Source organism: Ptiloglossa arizonensis, chromosome 10 (genome assembly GCF_051014685.1).
Source record: "Ptiloglossa arizonensis isolate GNS036 chromosome 10, iyPtiAriz1_principal, whole genome shotgun sequence".
Classification (NCBI taxonomy): domain Eukaryota; kingdom Metazoa; phylum Arthropoda; class Insecta; order Hymenoptera; family Colletidae; genus Ptiloglossa; species Ptiloglossa arizonensis.
This window is the reverse complement of record NC_135057.1, coordinates 8,854,471-8,880,125: the sequence shown is the minus strand read 5'-3', so window position 1 is coordinate 8,880,125 and position 25,655 is coordinate 8,854,471. Positions and strand designations below refer to the sequence as shown.

At 44.3% G+C, this 25,655-nt stretch overlaps 2 protein-coding genes across 2 annotated transcripts in view; one reads left to right on the top strand and one right to left on the bottom strand.

The window, feature by feature from the left end:
• The window catches only part of Tei (irregular chiasm C-roughest protein teiresias), a 516,885-nt gene that overhangs the window by 111,353 nt on the left and 379,877 nt on the right, over positions 1 to 25,655 (bottom strand). The window contains exons 6-7 of the mRNA XM_076321760.1: positions 22,034 to 22,156; positions 5,412 to 5,555 (exon numbers count right to left, since the gene is read on the bottom strand). Coding sequence (XP_076177875.1) covers positions 5,412 to 5,555; positions 22,034 to 22,156 — 267 coding nt within the window. The remainder of the gene's footprint in view (positions 1 to 5,411; positions 5,556 to 22,033; positions 22,157 to 25,655) is intronic.
• The window catches only part of LOC143152089 (uncharacterized), a 59,795-nt gene that overhangs the window by 18,761 nt on the left and 15,379 nt on the right, over positions 1 to 25,655 (top strand). Inside the window, exon 4 of the mRNA XM_076321786.1 lies at positions 21,980 to 22,126. The gene's annotated coding sequence lies outside the window, so the exon portion shown is untranslated. The remainder of the gene's footprint in view (positions 1 to 21,979; positions 22,127 to 25,655) is intronic.

The window sequence follows — 25,655 nt, the reverse complement described above, 5'->3', positions numbered from 1 at the left end:
ATCGGTCCATTCGAAATTTACAATTATTATCCATGTACTCGAGAAATCTTCGAAATCGTTTTCCTGGAAAACGAAGTCTCAGATACAAATACACTTTACGTCCACCCTTTCGACTGATTCCCTCGTTAAAAATCACCCTCTGCTCGATCGTATCGTGTTCGCGTGAACATTCGTGTCTTATCGGCACCGAGACGCGTAATTCACGGTTTCATGTTAAAAAGTTCGATTCGTGTACCGCGACGAAGAAAATGAAATTCCGTCGGTTTGCACGTGTCGGTATCAGTTCGAATTACAGATTTCAATTCTTCGACCAGCGTGACGGTATTTTCACGCTGACGATCCTCGAGCACGCAACGTACATCCTTATCCGAGGTATCTTAAACCGATCCTCGAGTCCGACGGCGTTGTCATCGATATCAACGAGCTCCTCACCCCTATCCACGCCGCGCATCAGGAATCAGACGCACGTACCGGGGATAAAGTTAAGGGGTGGAAGCGACGTTCCCACGTGTGGGGTTTAGCAAAATCTTTTCCCGAACGACGACGCCACCGACAAGGACGACGGTCGAGGACGAGGACGACGGTCGCCGTGGCGTCCTCGACGACGTCCCCGGCATCTTTCCTTTTCCAATTCCACCTACGGAATTATACGTCCGCGATCGTTTGCTCTCGAGCTAACGCTGTGTCCACAATTACGAAGGGAAAGGGTGTCGACTGTGGATGAAGGGGGAGTGGAAAGGTCGATGTCGTGTCGGGGGTATCTCTTCGCCGGGAATTAGAGACGACCGTGGAGGGTGGTACGGAATCGGTTCGCGAGCGAGAGAGAGAAAGAGAACGTGTGGAAGAAAAGAGAAAAGGATGGACGAGGAGCACGAGGTGGAGAGAAGATGAGCGAAAAGGGGAGGCTCGGAGAAAGAGAGCAGTCCTTTGAGTTAGCAAGCTGATCCTTCGGCTCATCCTATAACAAAACAAAGGGATCAAAGTGGTGGATGCGACGATAGGAGGTTTTTACACACCCCCTCGTACCCCTCGTCCAACGTCCCACCCTCTAGGCCCATGGCTCGACCGGTCGGCCGACTATACCTACCTCGTTTGTCTTGTAGTTTGTTCGGAATTTTAACGGCAAACAGAGTCGTGATGCTATAACAAACACACCCCGGGGGGGGGGGGGGGACTTGGACGGTGTAGAGAGGGGTAGGCAGGGGGGGCAGTTGCACTTTTTCTTCGTTACCCGGCCCGTGCACCGTCCTCCTCTTTTTTAATGGCGATTCTCGTTACCGACGAATTTGATCTATCGTCGGCGAATCCCCGCACCGAGCTCGCCCTCGGTGAGCTTTGATCCCCCGATGCGGGCGACTCTGACGCGTTTCGTCCTATCGATGGGATACACACCCTATCCACCCATCCATCCCCCCCTCGTACCCCAACAAAGGTCCCGTGGCACGGTCAAAAGGCACGCGAATTGAAGTTTGCGCGAATTCGTCGACTTTCACGACACAGGGATTTCGGGACGTCGCGTTTCGCGAACCCTCGGAACTTACTTCGATCCGATTGGAAATTGTTACTTCGTCGAGTAATCGTTGTTGGAGGGGGGTAGGGGTCGTAGCAGTTTCGCGAGTTCCGCGGTTTACGAGTACGAAGTTGAAGAAGACGCTTCCACTTCGTAAGAGTAATCGAACGGTTATTCGAACGTGACGGGGGGATGCTGTTTAGACGTTTAGAACTTCAAGATTGTATCGAATAATTGAAACAGGTTCGTGTAAACGAATTTTGTTGGGATTTTGAAGATTTGCAAAATTACTATTTTACATTACAGTATTTTGTGTTAGAGTAAGGTATCTTACTCTAATGCTGTTTAGACGTTTAGAACTTCAAGATTGTATCGAATAATTGAAACAGGTTCGTGTAAACGAATTTTGTTGGAATTTTGAAGATTTGCAAAATTACTATTTTACATTACAGTATTTTGTATTAGAGTAAGGTATCTTATCGTTGATCCGGTTAGTTTTAATTTACCACTCTTCACCACGGTTTACGGAAAGAGAGTCCGCTCTGGGTACAAAAGTTGTATATCGTAAACGAAGATCGATAGTTCGTACGAATCTTTTTCATTTATTTACACAGTGCCTATTTTTGGGATGTACAATAAACTCTCGAAGTGTGTTCCTCAAATTACGCAAGATTTCTATCTGGATGGAGAAAAATTCTCGACTTCGAGTATTATCCATATTATTATTATCCTTCTCGCGATAATTCTGCTCCAAGTGTCATAATAACTTTCCAACAACGATACTCAAAATTTGTCCGTCATCTATCGAACGTCCAAACATCGTATAATCGATTAACGGGAGAACAGGCGAGAATTTATATAAAAAAATACGTTAAAACAATCCGAAACACCTCTAGCCATCGAAATTACCGCGATGATGTATCCCCCGTTGGTTCTCACCGCATAAAAAAATCGTAAAATTGAATTCACGAAGGAAACTCTTCAGCAGTTTCGCGAGCGGGGTTCGCCGAATGGGTAAGTTTCCTTTCGCGTTTCGTAGCTAAACGCGTAGGTACTCGGTACACCCTTCAGCGGTCCCTTGGCGCGGCGGTACGGTGCGAAATCGCTGCACCGTTTAAAACCCGACTCGACGTTATCCGTGGATAAGTAATCCGGGCCAGGAGATTCGAACAGGACGTGGTAGCACTGTAATCGATAATTCCTACGGAGGATGGTTGGTTTATAGGTGCTCTCGAGCCATCTAAATTGCGTAGAGATTAGGTGCTCGGAAACCCGTATCCAGGATCGTCGGCCGAGGGTGCAAACGGAAGCGGTAGCTGCCAGCCGTGGCTGAAGTGGCGAATAGGGCGGCCAGAAGGGCGATGAAGGGGGATGAAGGGGGATGAAGGGGGATGAAGGGCGGTTCGTGAGAGAAGAGGGTGGGTAGGGGAGGGGGCTCGTACCGTCCCCCCTCCCACCGCGTTTAGAATGGCAAGATGGAAGGACCGTGGGGGCTACGGGGTAGGAAATTTGCAAATTTTCACGACAGGGCACGGATAATTTCCGGTTGGCTCGGTGGCTTCCGCTCTTGACAAATGACTGTGGTTTCCGGTTATCGGCTGCGACGACGACGACCCCCTTCGCATTCCGAATTAGCAGGAATGTCTGCTCGAGCTATCGTCCCCCCTCCGATCCACGTCCCTAGAGGTTTCCCGCTACTTGGAGAACGAAGGATAGACGATACTCTTTTCCGATGGGAGTCCCTCGATCGGTCGTTGTTTTTCCCTCGCGTGCGAATCGTGGTCGACTCGCGAGCGTTTCGCTCGAGTCGAGGATTAGTCAGCGGCCGTTAACGAGCCGAATATCTACCGTTGCTCGGAATAATTAGAGCCTCGATTCTGGAGTCCCGTGCTCGGATACTTCAGAAGCTGTGCGGTTTGCGTAGAATGCAATACTCCCGCGCGTTACAATGGCGGTTCTTAAACGTTTTAAGCTCGCGATGTTGGTCGGAGAACGAGGCTCGCTTCCGGTAACGAATAAGGTCGCTCGCGTTAACTCGAAGCAACCGGAGAAGAAAGAAAACGAAATTTATCGCTCAATTTAAACACAGGGGAAGATATTAGGCGGGTGGTGTGCGTGGATTCGATCTTTGTTCGGTTTTTGCATTCGATATGGATTACTGATATTTTTTTTTTGTTTTTGTTTTTTTGGCACGAGGTACGCGTGGTAACCGGGTCAGATTGTAACCTTGTTCGTACGGAAAATTGTAAAAATTGTGGAGGAATATTTTGCGTCGTTTAACAGTTTTTTTCTTTTTTTTTCAAAGGTGCATCGATGCGCTTGTAAAATGCAGTTTCACTCGTTTTTCCTTTTTTTTTTTTTAATAGAGCACGACGATTTTTTTCACACGGATTGATTCATCGTGTTACACCGAACGAAAAAGTATCAGAGTACGATGTCGAAAGAATTAATAATTTGAAAATATTAAAATTCTTTCTTTCGTTCTTTCGTGTCACGAAATAAAAGGTTGTCGAACATTAATTTTCTCGGCACTGCACGTTAATACTTTTTTACTCGGTACAAAAAATGATAAAAAGAAACAAGGGTAACTGGACCTTGCAACTGCATCGATGCACTTCTACAAAAATTGTACTGCACGATGACAGAGCTTGTCGAACGATGCAACATTTTATTCGAAAAGTGAACGTTTCTCGAAGCCTGTTTAAAAAAAAAAATTCCCTTAAGCGTTGAGTTTCGTTACGATGCACTAAACGCTTTGTTATTGGACATAACTATCAACTATGCGCCGGGAATTATGAACCGTGTAATTAATTATTCATTTCGGAGCGCCGGTTGTACGTTAAGTTGCATCGGTATATAGAAAGTTCGGTAAAGCCAAAAACCCGTGCAACTTGGAAACAAGGTCAAACAGAAGCCATTTATATGTAAGAAACTTTTATGCCGTTATGTTGTACCGAATTCATCTACGAAGTTACGCTCGCTAATAATAAAATACTCGGTGCAACTGCTTATTCAAAACTGAAGAAACTCGAATGCTTGAACGTGTGCACGGAAACTTAAATGTTCTCCATCCGTGTAGATCTTCGAGGAACAAGTAATTTCTCCATAACAAAGAACGTACAAGGTATTCCGAGTTGCTTCGACGAACTACGAAGACTTAATCTATAAATAAAAATAAGAAAAAAATGTTATATAACGTTTGGCTCTAAACACTTTGTCACGTAGTTGTACAGAGATATTGTAAGTAACTCTGTCGATAGTTGGAAAATATTTTCGACATATCAAAATGACTACTCGATAGTCGAGAATTAACAACTATTAAGAATATTAAAATGAGAAAGGATACCAAAGAATAATAAAAAAAACGTGTCTACACAGACCGGATAAACAGGTAAATATTCTTTGCATCGCGACGGTGAATGCATTGTTCCATATTTCATGCTCGCAATATTTGTTTACAACTCCGGTAACACAGCATTTATTGTCAAACTTTGTGCAACATTTTCCCTTTGTCTCCATCGAGGAAACCCGGAGACACGCCCCGTACAAGCAATCTACAAGAAACGAACACGTACAAAAGTATACATAAAATTAGATTCTAAACAACCCCCACGGGGTAGCACCCCATTGAACCGGAAACATCGTAATCTCGGACAAAAATTAATAATTAATCTCTCTCGATTTCTCCCGCTCTTTCGGAGCCGGTCCAACCACTGTTTTCTAATTTCGCCGATAAACGAGACACCGTCGCTACAATCTCGCGGATAGAGTGATTAGGATAGGAGAATTCGTAGAGTCTTTATGATTTCATAGGCCCCGTGAATATTCCGTCCTCGTATGGAGGACGAAAGGTTCGAAACGGGGCCGTGTCGGTCTCGATTGAACGTAACGATCTACTCACAGCGGACGTTGAGAAAATAACCGATGCTGGTGAAAATGCCGAGCATGTGCCTGGTGTAGCATTTGTACCATCCGCTCTCGGCGCGGGTGATTTTTGTGAAGTTCAGCCATCCGTCGTCGCCCTGGTCGACCAGCGGTCCATTGTCTGAAACACAAACGCAGAGGCTGCTGGATACGCGAATTAACTCGCTGGAAACATCACGCGGTGAAACGTCGTCCGAGCGATCCGTTGCGCGTGCGCGCGCGCGGGTACACCGCACCACGAGCGAGTATACGGAGGTCTTCGCGCGTTTTCGCGGATTCGCTCCGGCTACCGATTAACCGCTTGGAATTACGCGGTCGACGTTGGCGCGACGCCAGAACGACGCGGGACCGAGCGGACCCGCGCCACCGCGTTATTGTACTTTGAAAAATCTCGCTGCGTGAAGAATTACGCGCCGTCGACTCGGAATAATGCGCGCTGATACGCGCTGATTCTCGTTATAATGAACTGCCGTCTTGACGCGGGTAACCGCCGCGTTCTACATAACGACACTCCGTTTGGAAGATGATCGACGAGATTCGCATGGGGTGTTGTACGAGTTTCAATCGGTGCTCGAAAATTTCGCGATGGTTGGACAATGGATTGATCAGGAACTGAGGAAACTCGTATGGGACACGCAGAACGATTCTCTCGTTCCTAGCCTCGAAAGTGTTGTCCAGAGTGGTTAAACTGCTGAGCTAAATCCTAAGCCGAAAGAGTGGGAGAAGACAGCTGGTTCGAGTTTCGGTGCTCGCTACTGTGCAGCAAGTGGGAGAATATTAGAGAATATTAGAGAATATTAGTATGTCTTATTGTACTTTTTAGCGAAGAACGCGAATAGAAACACCCTCTTATATCTCTCATTTCGACGCACGGGGTCGCAGAACATGACGTATATATTGTGTTGTACTTTTAGCGAAGAACGAGAATAGAAACACCCGTTGCTTCCCCCACTCCGTCGCGAGACAGTGAACCCGCCTACCTGAGTTCCCCCCACTCCTTCGACTTTGGATCTAGCTTAGTCTGGCTACACTGGTGCGGTCGTGTTATCCTGTCTCTCTCTTACAAATGTAATCATCCTCGCGACGATACACATCGTTGACCGCTGGCTGACGCAACAGCGACATTGAATACTTCGTCCATACAAACGTGGGACTGGTTAGACACTTTGGAATCTACTTGCGAGAGAATCGTCTTGTATTTTTTTTGGAAATCGTACAGGGTGAGTTCAACTCGATGATTTGTCATTTTGCAGTACGGTTAAGTATTCGAACGATCCTGTGGAACATTCACGAGCGTGTTCGAGTACTTCGAGGATTCGAGTCGACGATGTGCGTGCTTCGTGCTCGAAAATTCTACGATGGTTACGCGATGCGTAGATCGGTGCTCTGTATAGGAGGTAGGTATAGGAGTAACATCTCTCACACGGAATATATTAGATCGTTTCGTAAGATATACGACGTGTACAGGCTGAGTCTAATTCGATCATCTACCGTTCAGCAGTCTGGTTAAAAATTGTAACATGCACCGGTGAGCAAGGTAATTTGGCTGGTACAGGTGACGCGATCTATTTCACAATTAGTAATTTAAGCTGATCAGGTTTGATGGGTCGCGGTGTGTAAACGTAGTCTCGGTAATTCGTGGTGTAAAATACGGATTGGTTTTTTATATAGGTTAGAACATTGCTATTTGGAATATCTCGGGAAGGTTCTATGTGAAATATATTGTATCAGATTTTTAATTTCTCGTGTCATATCTTCGACGAACATACACAGCATTCGATAATCCATCTGGCAGTATCGAGTATTGCAAATATCTCGATACATGACCAATGCACAAAGTATTTAAATAACCATCGACACATCGAATACAAGAAAAGGTAGTTTCGTTGATATCGAACGTCGTGTATCTCGTTTGTTGCAATATTTAGAAATATATTCACTAGGGTGAATGATGAGGACGAAACACCTCGAACGATTCCGTTATTTTCGACACTTGAAAAGCACATTCCAAAGGAAGTACGATATCGATCCTGCAACCTTCGTGTATCGTTCGCGTCTAAACAACCTCGTCGAAGCTATCAAAGCGCTTTCGCCTCCTCGAAACGTTCCTGGGTCCTTCATTAAAACTGACATCACTTATGGGATGATCCAATTATTTCACCTGAATATACCCGCGCTCGAAATAAGAGCATCGCGGTGAATTTCTTCGGCGTTCTGGTAATTCGAACCCGAACCGGTTGAGATCGTATCGATGTTATTCCCCGTTAATCAAATTAGCGCACGCGATCCATCCATCCGCTCGGCGAAACTTGCTCCGAAACGCAGACGAGCCCAGAAAAAAGAAGAAAAAAAACGATAAAAATGGAACGCGAAAGGAGCGGATGGGTAAGAGATGCCCGCTCGAGTTACTCGAACAGAATGGAAGGAAACGGAAGAGGGTATAAGGGGAAGAGTATCCCGTTTCACCGAAGTCGTCCGCGAAACTTTCATCCGGCAGTAGGCTTTTTCTTCGATCGTTGTTTTTAGCTCCCCTTCGCGGTGCAATTTGACGAGAAACAGAATTCGGTACAAGTGTACGATTTACAAGTAAGTTTGGGAGTATCTGAACAAATTAATCGTATTTTGACGATTTGTATTGCGAGCCAGGACCGATCGATAGAATGTAAAATTATAAAAGATCGAAAGGTGTTTTTTGCAACAATTAATCGTGTTCTTGGGCTGGACTTTTGAAACGAATTCGATAAAATTAGGCTCTAAGGTTGCGTATCGTATACTTAACAATTTTTTTTTTATATTCAAATTAGAAAATATGACAAATATGTGTCTCTTCAAATATTACAATTTCTAACGTTTCTTGAATTTTGTTCACATTTTCCTCGAAAATCTTATTACACGCCTCAGGCGTGGTAAAAAACAGTTATATCCATCGCGCCTACGGTATTCTTGCAAAAAATTTCCAGACACCCTCGGTTTTGTCCTCATCGAGGTAGCCTAATGAAGGGTTACGTCTTATCGGGGGCAAAGGGTGAGGAAGTTTCTTGCGACTAATGTACGGGTAAAAAATTTCCCTGGCAATTTTACTATATGTATCGCACGTCGTGCGTTCATTTATTTCCAATGGACGTACGGTATTGTTGCAAAAAATTCGCAAAACTTCTCTCGTTTTTGTCCTCGCGAGGCTAGCCTACACAGAGGCTTACCAATTATTGAACCAAAGGACGAAGAAATTTCCTTGCGATTAATATACAAATATTTCTTTATAAATTCAGTTATGTGTACTACACGTGGTAAAAAATTCATTTCCAATGGACGTACGATATTGTTGCAAAAAATTTGCAAAAGTTCTCTCGTTTTTGTCCTCGCGAAGCTAGCCTACACAGAGGCTTACAAATTATTGTAACGAAGGACGAAGAAATTTCCTCGCGATTAATCTACAAATATTTCTTTAGAAATTCAATTATGTGTACTACACATAGTAAAAAATTCATTTCCAATGGACGTACGGTATTGTTGCAAAAAATTCGCAAAACTTCTCTCGTTTTTGTCCTCGCAATTCTAGCCTACACAGAGGCTTACCAATTGTTGAAACGAAAGACGAAGAAATTTCCTCACAATTAATATACAAATATTTCTTTAGAAATTCAATTATGTGTACTACACATAGTAAAAAATTCATTTCCAATGGACGTACGGTATTGTTGCAAAAAATTCGCAAAACTTCTCTCGTTTTTGTCCTCGCGAAGCTAGCCTACACAGAGGCTTACCAATTATTTAAACGAAAAACGAAGAAATTTCCTCGCGATTAATATACAAATATTTCCTTAGAAATTCAATTATGTGTACTACACCTGGTAAAAAATTCATTTCCATCGGATGTGCGGTATTGTTGCAAAAAATTCGCCAAGATACCGTCGGTTTCGTCGTCACGAAGGTGGCGTAACAAGGGGTTACGCTTTGTTAAGGGAATGGAGGAAAAAGAAAGCGAGTCGAGGAGGAAGACGAAGTCGATCGAGGAGCCGGAAACGGCTGGTACCGCATGTAGCCCTTGTCGACGGAGTTTTGCAGTGAAACTTTTATGTGTCCCTGGCGTAACGGCCTTCGAGGGGTGGCGTTGGCGGTCGGGGGTGGCGGCGTCCACCGGAGACTAAACCCGCTGCCAAAACACGCCCGATTGTGTTAACGGTATCTATAGCCGCGGAGGCCAGCAAGATGTCGGGCTATTTTGTATGAAATAACAGTGGCCCGTGACTTGGCCCGAAACGCGGGACGTTTCCGCTAAGGTTGTACGAGATTCCGGCAATTTGGCCGAGAAACAAACGAACCCGGCTCGAACCCAATCGAGTAGGGGATGCGGACAAACACGCGCCATAATTGCGCTGCTTTGTGGCAAAGTATAGTAAACGTTGCATTTTCGTGGATATTAATCCCACGCTTTCGAAAAGTACGGTACTCGCGGAGCGGCGTAATCCGTACAATCCTGTATGCACAGATTTATTCCCAGGATGATCGCCGGGAGTTGAGAGAGACAGTAGGAATATTATAGTAATATTGTAACAGTGGCGATATCTCTCCAAAAGGAGTGATTTAATTTACTCGAAGATTGAGAATTCTCGATTCGGAAGATTTTGAAAATAGGTTATATATAAATAGAAAAATCTACTTTTTAGATAGTTGTAGCAAATTCGCTACAATTATCTCCAGGTGTTAAGAGAGACACTAGGAATATTATAGTAATTTTGTAACAGTGACAATATCTCTCTAAAACGAGTGATTCAATCTACTCGGTCAAAGATTAAGAATTCTCGATTCGAAAGATTTTGAAAATAGGTTATATATAAATAGAAAAATCAATTCTTTTAGACAGTTATAGCAAATTCACACGACGTGAAATTTCTGTTACTTAACGGTTGATTTTCAAAGAAATAATCTATTGTACGGACCGACTGAAAGTGAACAGTAAGAAGGTTGTATTTCGGTATTTGAGTTACCAGGAAAGCTGTAGTCACAATTCGTCGGTTCGGCACGATGGAGCGAATCTCGTTCTTTGTTCGCATCCAGGGAAGGCAAACAACGGTGGCGTTCAAAGGTCTCTCTTTTTCCTTGGCGGGAACACGGACACTTAGGCTACGGTGAACGGAATTCATCGCGGAGAAAAACTGAAATGGGATCGCGCTCTGCATATAATAGATATATATTTGACTCCGGGTCCCGTCGCATTATATGCTGGCTCCGTATGAACAATGATCGGATGGGGATCTACTTCCCCTAGAGCGGTTTCCCGCAGCTGACGCCCTCGTACGTTCTCCGGAACGTCCGTAGCTCGAATGTATCGTCGTGATAAATCGTTCGACGGGGCCGTGATAAATTTATCCCTCCTTTCATTTAAAATATCCTAGCCATGGCCATCACCGCGCTTTATAGAGATCATTACATATTGATCGTATCGTCGATGAATGACAGCGCTGGATGGACTCGTTCCGATTCCTCTCGATGTACCCTAACCGTTAACCTCGCTATCCGTATTGCTCGAAGATTTGAACGGATAACACGGTGATTAAATCGAGTTTATCGTCTCTATTTAAAGAAAAATAACGAGTGTCGAGTGGTAGTATTAAAAATTGATTTTTAAAGTTATCCAATTGGAAAGGTTGATTTTTACAGCTAGGTGATCGAGAAAGGAGATTTTTAAAGCTATGTAAGAAGAAAGGTCGATTTCTAAAGCTGTGTAATTAGAAAGATTGCGTTTAGAGCGACGTAATGCATTCTCGTTTTGTAAACGTAACGAACGACCGTATAAGACAGTTAACCTTCTCTACGCATAATTCGACCGAATGCGATAAAATAAGAACAGTACAAAGACCGTTTCATTGTACGTTAAATCTTGGAATCCCACGGATTCGTATACACGAGGTCCTTACTTACGTCCTCGCACGTATTTTCCCACGTGTATATATGTACATTTACATAGTAAACACAGTTTATTAAAGTTTTCTCCTCTTCGATATTTCCCGTCGTAAAGAAACATAAGGCTCCGGAACGAACTAACCACGTTAGCGGAAGACTTTCTCTAAGCAAATGCAGAATCTCGGTTTTAGCATGCTTATAGAGTACCCCGACTTTTCGGTTCGGAATAATGTATACCAAACACGCTGGAAAAGCTTGTCGGTTACCTCACGGGACAACCTATATACACAATATTAAAACAAAACCTTTGAGGTATCTAGCTTGCAGCAAATCCGTCGTCTGCGTCGGAGGGAGGTAGGTAGGGTGGGTAGGAGGGTGGTTATCAAAAATATCTTTACGCTCCCATCACTCGTAACTCGGTACATAGTTTACGCGTTTCGAAAACACCGTATCGAATATTTCGTGGGCAAAGTTCTTCCCAACGCCACGCGCCGCGCATTTGGCGCAATTACTTCCAGCTTATCGGGTTTCCTACGTTCCCGGGGGATTTATATCTCCGGGCGGGCGAAAAATAAAAAATTTCGGGAGGAAAAAAAAACAGAGGGAAAGAGAAAAATCTCGCTTCGAGGAACTATCGAAAAAGGGGTGTTCCGACTCGCGGAGCGCGTATTACACGCTCTTCGGGAGAGAAAAAGTGCAGTTACCCGGGCAGATGCCGTGATATACAGGGTGTCCTAGTTCTCTCCGGCGAAACTTTGCCGGTATATTCCAGGAACGAAACTACGGGGGAAATGTTACACGAACACGGACTTTTAACTGATTTATTAAGAAGAATTAAAATATTTAAAAAGCAAAAGTTTACGAGGACGAAAGTAACGCGAAGAGTCGGCGCGGGGTCTGAAAATACAATAGATTCTATTTGCATTTGAAATAACGGACGTCATTTATAATGGAATCATAAATTCGTCGTGAAAGCGAGCTCGTTGTTGGTGTATATTTCGTTTGCAACGTTGCTCGTAGAATGCACTCGTGAGAATACAAATTTTTGCCTACTTTGGTCTCGTTGGATCACTTGAACAACGTCCTCGTACAGTGTCTACGAAACGCAATAGCACTGTATCATTTTTCCCACAACATCGTAATTGTTAGAATACAACGAATACATTGAACAGTACTTGAGAAGTCAAGGAATGGTGGACGAGCTCGATACCGGCTTTCCTATTTTTTCTAAACAAACAATCTATTCAGTTGTTCGTAACCATACTCCGCTGCACGACTGTATTACATTTCTCTAAAAATAAACGTCCTATTAAAATTTTCTCTTGCGCTGAACAATTCCAAAATCCCACAGTAATAAATCGTTGAAAAGTTCCGTACTCTTGCAACACGTTCCTCTTAATTGTTCCCGTGGAATATCACGACGAAGTTTCGCGTGGAGAAAAACCTGGCCACCCTGTACGTAGCTCGAAGACGAATGGTCAAAATATTTCCAAGTTTCGGGGCGGTGATAAAGGGCGCTTTGAAGGAAAGCGAACGTGCCCTCCCGATACCTCGAGGCATCTGGATTGGGACGTTTAATAAGAGCACCCGTTCCAAAAAGAAATTGGGATAGAGAGAAGCCCGTGTAGAGGGGAGTGACGATGGTGATGGTGATGGTGGTGGTGGAGAGACGGGGTTGAAACACGGAGCCAAAAGCGAAGCAAGACGAGCGGCGAGGTGGAGGGCGAGGGAAGGATGTGGTCGGGAAGGAGGCATCGCCCGGAGCGGCTACGTGCTCCAAAGGATATTAAAATATTTTAATTGCAACGGATTTCGCGGAACGCTGCGAAGAATTTATTCGAAATTACTCGATTGAGTCTATGAATAGGGATTACGCTCCTTCGTGGCCGGACCCGTGCATCGAAACGCGCGCGCGACGCCAACGAAAGCCTGGACGTTGGACGACGTTCGCCAGAAATAATTGAATATTTAATGGGGATAACTGGTGTCTACCCTCCATCGTTCTGGTACGGGGGGTGGGTGGAGAGGGAGGTGTTGAGACGAGACACGATTTATCGAACGTTGCCATCCGTCATTAACCGGTCGTCGTCGATTTTTCCGTCGCGAGGGAGAGATTTGCAGGCCAATTTCCTGAACAATCTCGTCCCTCGTAATGCGACGAAGGAAGGAATTGCCCGGATAAATTCGTTCGCGGCGCGTTATCGTCTGCCGATCGCGGAACTGCACGGCTCGAAGAAATAGTCGCGAAGATTTTTGTCGCGCGACACTGCTGCCAATTCGAACGGTGAATATTTCGTAATATTTCCCTTGGTATCTCCACGCAGATTTCAAAACCTCGAATACGTCAAATTCGTACGGATTTTTGAAATTTTTCAATTCCTTGTCCCGATAATTCCACTCTCTCTTATTTCATAGACGAGATTACAAAGTTAGTTACGCTCCAGCCTTGGGACCGATATTACCATTCTCACGATAGTTAGAAGTTTCTTACTCGATGGTTATCGCTAAGTTCTTGCAGCGTGTAAAAGAATAGTGTTTTAAATTTTGCGACAGTGACCACGGTAACTCTAATTTTTTCAAATAAATTATACACAGGAACTTGTAATGTTTTCTCTGAAACTTGGGTTCGATCTTCTCGGGACACACTTTCACTCCAAAGATTTCGCGAATGGAATACTTCGTGTGTACTCGAATGGAATACTTCACGAAGGTTGGAAAATCAATCTACCGTGTGAAATAATCGTACAATTATTTGTAAAATAGTCTACCGGGAAAATCTCGTCAATTGTTCGTGCTCGGTAGATCGCAGACACGATTGTTCGAAAGCGGTTCCACCGTATCGGCGATACCCGTCGCGCGCTATAATTTTATTTAATTGAAACACCCGTCGGCGATCCGTCTTGCGAGCCAACACGTAAGTTATCTCTCGCGTGTAATTTGTTGCAGCGCGGAGAATACTGCTGTTTAGAATTCTTTTCAGCCGGTAATCCAACGCGTCTCGTCCGACGTTTGGTAGTAACAGGTCGTTCATCATATTTCTTATCACTCTCACCTAGCTGATCGCGGCGGAAAGTGACGGGTGCAGCTGCTCTCAGCATTTCGTGTAACTCAATAACGAGGCTAACGAGGCTTGTACGATTAACCCCGGTAGCTCGATAAATTCCATCGCTTTCACTTCACGAAATGGAATTCTTCGGGAAGAATGCGCGTCTGCCTTCGCTTTTGATCATTGGACGCCGCGTGAACTTTCCCACTCGATTACGAAACATGTTTGACAGTATTGCGGCGCAACGGTATCGAATTTTCTCCGATTCTTTCCTTGGCTCGTGTTCCTTTCGGTCGTTTTAGATCAAAATAGCGGATAAGACGCGGTGTGTCCGGTCGAGGTACTCTGGGTGTCTCTGAAATCGATGGTACGGGAGGTAATATAATAATTTTACGCGAGAAAGTGAGTAAGAAACGTAGAATAACGGTATCGAGAAGTTTCTTTTTTGAAAAATTTGATTTTGAAAATTAGCGCGATTGAATCTCGGGTCTGATCATTGCTGGCCGATACTACTTGTATAGGGACTCTTCCAAATTGGTTACGGTATAGAATTATTTGCTTTTTGGTTGCACTAACCGTTTTATGGTTAAGTAGAATTAGTTGGTACGGATAATATTGTACAATCGTGGATGTTGACAAATACCAATGGAAGTGTTTTTTCTCTCCAGAAAAATGACTCGAACGAGAAAATTTTGTCGTATGCTTAATTATCAGGGTGCAGAAAATACAAGAAAACTGTTTAATTAAATCTGTTTAAAAAAATCTTATCTTTTAAATATAAAGTGTTCTCGAGCTTCATTCTTCTTAAAACGTTTCCAGGCCTGTGTTATAGTGTACTTTAGAGCGAACTCAAACAACGGAGTAATGTAGATTTCTTGGTAGAAGGTACCGTATTATTTTTTAAACTTCCGGCAATATTGTCTCTAACGAAAATGTAGAATTTAACTAAAAAAAAAAAAAGAAAAACAAGCAAAGAGAATTTAAATTCATTATCAGACTCTCTCCTTCCGAGCTAAATAACTTCTATATAAACAAATTCCATGTATCTTTAATAACCCAAGATATAACCGAGTGTATACGTTTTAAGTGGGCATACTTTATATCCACGGGGTTTTAATTTCAACTTTATTAACTTGGGGAAACTCCAGATTGAAATACTTAACCATCCGGGCAACATCGTCTTTATTATACGTAAGTACGAAGGAGAATGAACAACAAACGCATTATAAAATAGTTATCCCATCGAGTAGATTAAATGTACGAACGTTCGGAAACTTTAGAGCCGTTCAACAATTTTCTCAGCCGAAAGTATGAATAACCGAAAGGTATACGAGTCTTCTACAGGGTGGTCGAACTTCACCGATCCCCTTTCTTCGAAAGATGCGACGGAATTCTCTGTTTAGAAACGTTTCCTTTCTCAATTACAAAACTTACGTTCTCCGATCTAAGTTTTCGAGAACAGGTGGGATTTTTTCTCACCGCATGGAAGAATCGCCAACATAGAAGAAATAACATTATCGTACTTGTATCTCTCGCGAAACTTCATCCCGGAGAAAAGTAATTTACATCTTACAGCAGTGTTCTCCGATACACCCCCCTCGACGTTTCGTTCCTGGAGCACGTTCGCTGACTTTCGGGACCACCCCGTAGATTATTCCTATTACTTCTACCGCAAGAACTCTCGCAACGAGATCGAACGTCGGCACTATCGTAACTTTAACGGATACTTTGCGCCACGCGAGACACGGTCGATCCGCGGGTTCGAAAAACGCGCACCTTCGTAAAAAGCACACGGAGGGCCAGTCGATGCGTTTAACGGATGTAATATCCCCCTCTGTCCCCTCCATCCCTCCCTCTGCACCGGTCCGTTCGCTTAAACCGTGGCGTCTAATCAAGAAAGTGGTCTCCCCGGATACGCGAAACTCACCGTCAGAAGTCTCCACCCTCGCCTCGAGTTACCACTGATCGACGACGAATAAAGGAAATTATACCGCGGTGAGCTTTTATCCGCCGCCACTGGCAAGCAAAAAGCAACATCGTTACCGATCCTACGACTCCGAGCGGATAAATCCTTTCCGTGGATCGTGGCCGGGCAAAAGGTGTAGCTCCTCGATTCCGTACCTCCCTACCTCTGTCCCTTCACCGGAAAAGTCTGGTAACTGTTACGCGAGTTCGGTAGGAAAGAAAGCGGCATCGAATTCTCCGGCCGTGGAGAAGTATTCAACTATCGGACCCCGAGCCGGACAACGACCCGCGTCTGGGAAGTGCTGGGAAATTGTTGGGAAACAACTTCCACGTCGACCGGGAGTAACATCCACCGGTTTTTAGACGTCTCGCGAACGTTACCGGTGAGTTCCAGAGGCTTTTTTTTCGGCGATCGAGTCGCGTGCACCCCGCTTTCGTGTTCATTTTCCAGACTGTATAGAGTCTGTGTAGTGTATCGGAGGTACGTAAAAAATTCACTCTTCGTGCTTCGTGTATCGTGTAATCGTGCAATCGTGTAATCGTGTGGGGTCTCGATTATCGAATATTACGCCAGTGATTACTTTGGCTATTTTCAAAATCGGTAGGCTGATGACTCGTGTACTGTTCGATGATCGAGAACGGTGGATGCGAATGTAAGAGACTCGGTGAAGGGATTTTTGGTTGGAAACGGACGAGTGTAAATTCGGGGACAGAGTAGAAGAAATGGAAACAGTGACAGGGAGTTTGGAATCTAGGGATAGAGTTTCGAGTATTTTCGAAGAGTGAAATTGATAGTTATCAACAGGCGAAGCACGGATGGAGCGATTCTTCGTTGAATTTAAATTTGGAGACAGAGTCGAAGAAACGAGTACTGTGGTGGGTATTTTGGAAGTTAGGGCACGAAGAGTGAATTTTTTTATCAAGATCGATGGAATTTAAACTCTGGGTTCCTAGGATCGAAGAAACACGAACAGTGGTAGGGATTTTGTAACCTCGAGGTACAGTAGTGTCTCGCATAATGTTCGATAATCGGGACCGTCAATATGTGGAGCACGGGTGGAGAATTTTTTGTCGACATAATAGCGACGACTCCTAATAGCGAATCCGGGGGAAAAAATTTCATCGATACTCGAGGCGTTAGTGTACGCATTACCTCGTCAGAAACGAAGTAAACTATTTCAATTATTTAAACGTCCATCATCGAAGAATTATTCAACGTTGACTTTGAATTAATCGTGTACTTTGATTTTCAATTCGAGTTTTACTAAATTTCAATATTTTGAAATTTCTTCTTCCAGTACTGAACAACGAGATTTGAAATTTTCTAAATATGATCCTTTGTAGGAATCATTGTATCTGTTACGGGATATTATCGATGGAAAATGTCGTATTCGGACAAGTATTAAATTAGATGTGTGACAGAATGAAGAATCACTTTATTTCGATCAACTTCTCGTTGCAATATTTATATCAGTGTACAGAGAAACTTCTTATTAAGCTGTATTACTCGTACCTATACCGATAACCACAGAAACTGCACTACCTTCGAGCTATAAAATGTTCTTAATATAACATTTACTCGACGAGTAGCAAAATTTCGATTTACATAGAACAAAAATTGAATTCCTACGTACTCGAGTTTTACTAAATTTCAATATTTTCTAATTTCTGTTTCCAGTATTCTACAAAGAGATTTGAAACTTTCTAAATGTATTAGAAAGTAATACATTTTACACTCCGTACAAATCATTGTATCTGTTAAGACAAATATTATCGTTAAAAAGTGTTTTTCAACTTCCCTTCTACCGTAACGACAAATTCCATTCGTAGATCGACCGAATAAAAATCCACCCCCGGAAGAGTCAGCAATGAAGACAACAAAATCGCGAGAAAATGACTCGCAAAAATTGCACACGTTCGAAGAAACAACCGCGACGCTCCTACGGTATCGTTAGCTTCGAAAAAGAAGAAAAAAAAAAGAAAGAAAAATATGAAATCATCCCTTATTGAAATCAAGCAATTTGCCAGCTTCGGTCGTGTCGCTTTCGAGCGTCTCCCGATAGCGTCCGCGTTCCGCGAGATAGCGCGCAATAAAATCCAGAAGGAAATCGAAAAACCGTCAACGCGGCTCGTATCGAGAGCTGTGGCTCGCTATCGGTGTTTCGTGGCCGCGAATCGAGCAATCGAGTTGCAAATCATGCGAGTCGTTATCGTCGTTGCCGCGCGAATCGAGCCTAACGCGACTACGGTCCGTCCTCGTACGGGTTTGCGCATGTTTCGCAGTCGAGGGACCGAGAATCTACGCGTGTTCGTTTCTGGAACAACGTTACACGGGGAAGGAGACCTCCGAGACGAAAAGTACGTCCATTAAAACAAACGTTAATTCCCACGGTGGGACGCGTAACGGGCTCGCGGTGCGGCCATTACGTAAAGCTTGCGCGTGTAACCGTACGTATGTACATGCATTTCGTGGAACGGTCGCGAGAGGGGTGTACGAGGAGAGAGGACGCGAGATACACAACGACGGAATCTGGGTTAACGTCGCTCGTGGTTTAGGTCTCGCAACGAAAACGAGAAATACCCACGATGGTCGATTACGTTTTATCGAAGGTGAACTTGGACGAGGACGAGGACGAGGACGAGTCTCCGGTCTGATCTTGTATCTGAAACTGTTTCGAGAGTGTCCGTATCCCAGAGTCACCGTCCGGTTTCAAGAAGCAATATTCAGATTGAGACACGATCGATTTCGAACGAGGAGGCCCGTTCACGAGTACATAACTCGGGATATCGCGATCCAGCGCGTTTGTACGCCACACGGATGGCTATCACTGTTAGGAGCTGGACTCTGAATAAGATTTTTCCAGGGAGGAGGATTTTGGGCAGTGCGAGGGGTACTTTGGGAGAATGCTTCTCGACGTTTCGATGGAATTGTCGTTGTCTTCGTTGCGTAGTTTTATAGAAATGGAGCAATGCTTCGGACAATGTACGAGTATCGAGACCATTGTCAATAAGCGAGGTAGAGAGTTTTTCTGTTCAACGAGGACAACGAACAGGGATTCAACGGGACGAAGTTTGTTAGTGGTTCGTCTCCGTGGGTATAACAGGACGTCCGGTTTTAATCTATGAGAATTGCTCATGAATTACCCACCGTACGTAAAATGGTTACAGGAAGAGAATGGTTTCGAGGGAGACGTAATCTGGCGTAATTAATTTTCTCCTCGCAAATGTAGAGGTTGCGCGTAGGGTTCTCTTAATCTAAATCGTATAATTTTTAACGCGCCAATGGACGAACCTAGTCGTTTTCTATCGAAAGGTATCGATTTAATTTCGTCGAAAAGTTCGAAAGGTACCGAAATATTGCAAAGTGGTATCAGCACACTCGTTTGCGTTCACATGCTCCGAATGTTCATTTGCATTTACGTATTCCGTGCATTCTCGAGTGCACCGATCTTCTCGAGCAACGAATCGTATCGAGGCATTACCGTGTACAGAGAATTTATAAAAATTGTAAAGAATGCCACGTACGAGGAACACAGATCGTTTTTTGTCTTCTAAGGGTGAGAATCGTGAGAAATTGGAAAAATGGTGTTACAGATCGACTTCGAGGCGATCGTTTGGATAGGTTTTTTGTCTTCTGAGCGTGAGAATCGTGAGAAATTGGAAAAATGGTGTTACAGATCGACTTCGAGGCGATCGTTTGGATGTTACGTCCAACGAATATTAGTTGCAATATTAGCGGTATTCGAGTTGTGCTCGGCAAACGTGGCTCGTAAAAGTGAGCGAAAAATACCGAACGCGTAGCGTAAATCTTGGCATCGTCGAGCGGGTAATATTTTGGTCTTCGTTAGCGTCTTATCGCGACGCTATAAAATGCCGTTACACCGGGAAAGTGCATTGGAATTCAAGTATCTTCCAAGAAGCTCAAAGGCGCTGAGAGAACGAGAGAGAGAGAGTGAGTAGAAGCCAGAGAGAGAAAGAGAAAGAGAGTGAGTAGAAGCCGAAGAGAGAAACAGAATGGGAAGTAGAGAGGGATAGAGTGTTCGGAACGAGTAAAGGGGGAATTATAGGAAGGCTTTAAATATTTATCAAGCCGTAGGACAGTCTGCCGGCGGCGAGCTTGACAAAGAACAAGAGACTGCTAATGAATCCAGTCGGCCGGCAATAATTCTTTGTTCCCGTTCTCCTCAGGCGGATTGAAATAGAATTTCAGGGAACGCGTAACGCGGCCCTCAAACTTTTCCATTTACGGTTTCATTAAATCGCCGCGCGGCATTTTCAGGGTCGATTTACTCCGAAGCCGATCATCAAACAAATTATTCACTTAACCGATCCGAACTCGCCGAAACACGAATATAATGTATCGTCGACGAAGTTTCTCCGTCGTCCCTTTCCGTTTCTATTTCTCTCTCTTGCTTTCTCTCTTTCTCTTCTTCATTTCTATTTCTCTCTCTCTCATCTCCCTTTTAATCGAGAAGTTCGTTTCCTCCGGAAGGGAGGCGCGTCGTTGTACCGACCACTTCAGCTTCGAGATATCGATTGCCAACGGTGGAGAAAGGAGCGAGAGGGACGAGGAAGGGAAAAATGCGACGAACGAATTCGAGCGAACCAACGACGTTTGCGTTGGTACAAGGAGATTTCCAATTATCGAGAATAAGTCGGCGAAACGCTTGGAAAGCGAAATCTCCGCGGGGTTACATTGATTCCGATGAAAAGATAGAAAATAAGGAAAAAGGGAGAAAAAAAGAAACCGGATGAAAAAGAAGAGGAAGAAAGAGGCGAAGGGAAAGTTGGAAGAACGTAACGTAGAATTTTAATCTTGACGAAACATTCGCAACAGGGATTAGAGACGAGAAGAGGCACGTGACCGGTGAAAGATAATGTCCGCTGCGCATACTTATCTTCGATGAGAGGGTACGCAGCGAGGAGGCCGGATTATTTATTGTTCCGGCTCGACTAGGCTCGCGATAGTCCTCTATCTGTTGCAGTACAGGGTAATATGATTATACGAATTTATCGCTTTGTTTGCCGATGACTAGGAAGCTACCAAGGGTGAACGAGACTAATAGGGCGGAAATTAATATTAAACGGGGCACGAAAGATAACCGGGAGGAAAATAAAAAGAAATTTAAACGTTCGTTCGTTTAGTGTACCGTGTCCTTGTTACTCGATTTCTATGGTGTTTCTCTTTGGTTTTGTCTCTCGAGGCACTGAAGATATCTTCGCTCCATTCTCGTCGAGAAGTGAAAATAAATAATCCACGTGTAATGGAGTACGCGAGGTTCGTTCGCGTATTGTTAAGATTATTACGATTGGAAAATGAACACTTTCGCGTAACTTAACCGACGATACAATTTTACGTGTCCGCGATCAAACTGACATAGCTGTTTCTAAAGTCGTTACGCGAATCTCGGTAAATATTATAGCGGGAAATGGTTCAAATATTGCGCGCGATATATTTGGAGTGACAACTGTTTTCGAACCGGATTCCACGTTCTATCCGTTTGCACGCGGTTGTTTAAAATCGTTTAAAATAGCGAACACGTTTTAAATATTTCACGGTTCATTTGCCGCGAATTAGGTCGCGTTACCAGTTACGTTCCAACGAAACGATGTTGCGAAATATTTTCCAGGACAGGCTGCACGGCCAACGAAACATCGAATCCGCCGTCATTGTTGTCACTTACCCCGCTGCCAGATCGGTGTGCTGGGCGGATTGCTGTCCACCTCGCATTTCAGGCTGACGGACATCCTCTCGACGATCGGAATTCCAAAACCAGGTAAACGCGTTATCGCGAACGACGGAGTATCTGAAACAGGTATTAAGCAATTATTGTCAGCGCCATTGGTATCGATGGCTGTGTCGATTCCATCGAGCCGACGAAAGATAAGGCAGATGTTGCGTATTTTATTTAAAAAAAAAAAAGAAACAACACGCGTACGTGTACGCTTTATACTTTAACGTGTACACAATCCACCATTAGTAAGCACGAATTCTATTCTACTCGAACGTGTAGAAAGTTTCATCGATTTTCGTGGCAATGAGCATTCTACCCTTCTTTTCTGGTCGATGTACGTATATCGTAGAGATATTGTTAATACTTTTTACAGTTTTCGAGAAGTGTTCGCTTTAATGGTACGAGCGATATCTGGTAAACTCGTGCCTTGACTCTATGAACGCGGTAGCTAGCAGTTGTTGTGACATATGCCTTAATGTTAGAAGTTACCCTTGGTTTTTAAGCGCAAACAAGCAGGACGACGGAGAGATGTAAAAATTATTGAATTAATTCTTTATGGCCGCGATAACGATAGTTTGTTTAGAATACGACGGTTTAAATATACTTTGGTTAATAGACTGGGTACACTATCGCTTAAAAGCATTCGGTCACTTGTTATAGGTTATTCAATGAAAGAGTTGGGTTACTATTTTTGAAGAGTCGATACTGTATTTCATTTTACGGTATTTGCGATATTTGTAGTAAAAATATACGTTCGAATTGAAATTAATAAGTAAAAAAAAAAAAAATGTTTATTGTATCGAAGGTACGAATACTTCCGTGCCTAACGACACTTCGTTGGTATATTACGAATATTAATACCCGTTCATCGTTCTATTATTTATCAAAGCGCGTGGCATCACCAGTGCCGCACTCCTATTCCACATTTTAAGGCCAGAGCTTAGTGCTTTAACGTAAATTGCATAATAATGTAGCTACGCGAAATTTCCGTGCCAGGCGACCTAGAACATAGGCTTTTGGAAACAGGATTTGAAATGTGTTCTCTATAGAAACAAGTTTAGTTTAACCTCCACTGCTACGAGTCTTCGACTCAACCCCGGACAAACAATTGCCGCTGTATAATTAATTTATCGTTCCTTTGTGTTGTCGATCGCAAACGATCGTTGCTTTTCAACGTTCCGTCGCGCTGAGTCCAAAACGACCGTCTTCTTCCACGAAACTGAAATAAACGAGCCTATATAAAATATGCGACAAATATGGAAATAAAAATTCGTTTCAACAACCGGGTGTTCCGTGCAAAAAATTCAAACTTCCGAATCATTTTCCAAGAAATTCAAGACCGAAGAGACAACGAACCCTTAATTCAACGCGATCGAATATTTCAATCTCGCGAGGATCCTTGACATCGACCGTGAAAAATGATCGATTCGACGCGGAACGAAGCAATAATTTCCCACGTAGACACGTGCTTGAAAATCTCGCGTTCACCATCCACGTCTGAACATTTCCTAAGGTACGAGGATCGTGGTCATTGTTATCGTTACATCGGCCGAAAACTCGTTTGCCCGGCCCCAATTACCTATCCACCGGGACGCGTATTCGAGACTTTGAATCGGGCGCGCGCTTGTAAAAAGTCGAACAAAAGGCAGAAAAACGGCAACGGGGTCTGTAATAACCGAAACGAGCCGGTAGGAAACGAGCACGGCGACAGCGGCGGACATCAAATCTACTAATCGGCCAAACGGAACTACGCCTCTGACGAACGAGCCGCCCCCACGACACCCTCGTGTCCCGTTGGCGTTCCTTCCGCGTCATTAACGACCGACCTCGAACCGAGCGACGGAATCCGCTTCGTATCCAGATCGTCGACGGTGTACACACAAGTTACAAATATTCGTGCCAAGCTAGATGGAACACGGTTGTTCGTTGAACGTTGAAACGTTTCACGGCTGCGCGACATGGATGCGCGGAATCGTTCTGGATCTGTTTCCTTCCGCTCTTCGAGGAACGAACTTTTAATACGTCCACCGAGCGAAATAAAAAGATAATTACCCAGCTCGAAGAAAAATTGCAACGGTCACCTTACTCCACGACCCGACGCCGTAGTTTCAACCTTTAAGCGATACCCGCGTCGGCTACGAACCGCTAAATAGGTTTTTCTGCGAGAGCGGTTCGTTGGCTAACGTGGACACGTTGGTGTCTACGATCTCTTCGAATCACTTGAGAAGGGATCTTGAGTTATAATAACCCAAATAACTGTTGTACTCGTACGGTATATTGAAGTATATTTAAGAATATTGTACATTACAGTGATATTAGTATTAGACGTAGTGTTGATGATTAGTTTCATTTTTCACTAATGTAGATCGACCGTGTATTAAACTAAGCTAATCAAGCGACCGGTTGATCGTATGAGCAGTAACGAGCATCGAAATTATTTATGGAGTTTATTTACCGTTCAAAACGATTAATACGCAATATTGTATAGCAAGATATTTTTTTATAGGTTTTTTTTGCGCGCCGCGTGGATTTTTGCGTGCCGCGACACTCATAGTGGCAGTTTGAAAGATCTTCACAAAAGAGTGAAACTTATTTGGAATACACTGATGTATATTGAACTAATGGAACGAAATGTTCTCAGAAATGGTTAAACGTACCAGTTGCAACTGGTAAAATAAGAGTCGTGGATTATTCCGCGCTCGGTGATAGTGTACACTCGCGACTCGCGGATTATTCCTCGCTTTGATGCAATTAGGTTAAATTCCTAACGCGTTCGAAGAAAGATCCCTTCGCTCGAATAGTTGGCACGCTGCAGATTTTACGAGATCGTCGCCGGTGTACGTTTATTCCCGTGCACACGCAACGAACGATGGGATTCTTCGGTGAGAACGATCATGGTATTCGACGTGTCGTTGTTACGAGGCAGCGAGTAATTAACGAATCTCTGAAGAGGATACGAAGATTTTACGATCATCGCGGGTCGGGTACTCGTTAAAAAGTCGCTCTCTTTCGGTGACGATACCGTCACCATTTCCCTAACCTCCCCTCACCATCCCTACCTGGTACACAGCAGTTCTGGCGCCTTCTCGCGTGAAATGAAACCCCGTGGCGCCGGTCGGGAGGTTCGATTCGTTAATACCGGTACGAGCGGACACGGTGTGTCGAGGTCGCGAAATAAATCGGTGGCTCGAGAAAGGTTGGATGCGGTGGGACCGGTAGACGGTCCGAGAAACGAAGGGAAAGAAATGGAGACGAATCGCGGCCGACGCGAGAAGAGAAGCCCGCGACGCGAGAGCGGAAGCGAGAGGTGGAATGGAAGGTGGAAAAAAGGAGCGAGAGGCTTTTCCTCGCTCCGACCACCGGATGGCTCCAAGTTATTCACTCGGCTATAATAGTGCGGTGCTGAGACAATGCAAGCTTAATGAAAGCTGGCCCCCCCTATCCCCGTCCTCTTTTCGCTCGCCAGCCCCGTCGTCCCCACCCCGTCCGGTTTCGTCTCTCTTTCCGCGTCTACCCTCGGCCGGTGTGCCTCTCTCGTGGCTCTTACTCGACGCCAACGCCAACCCCGACG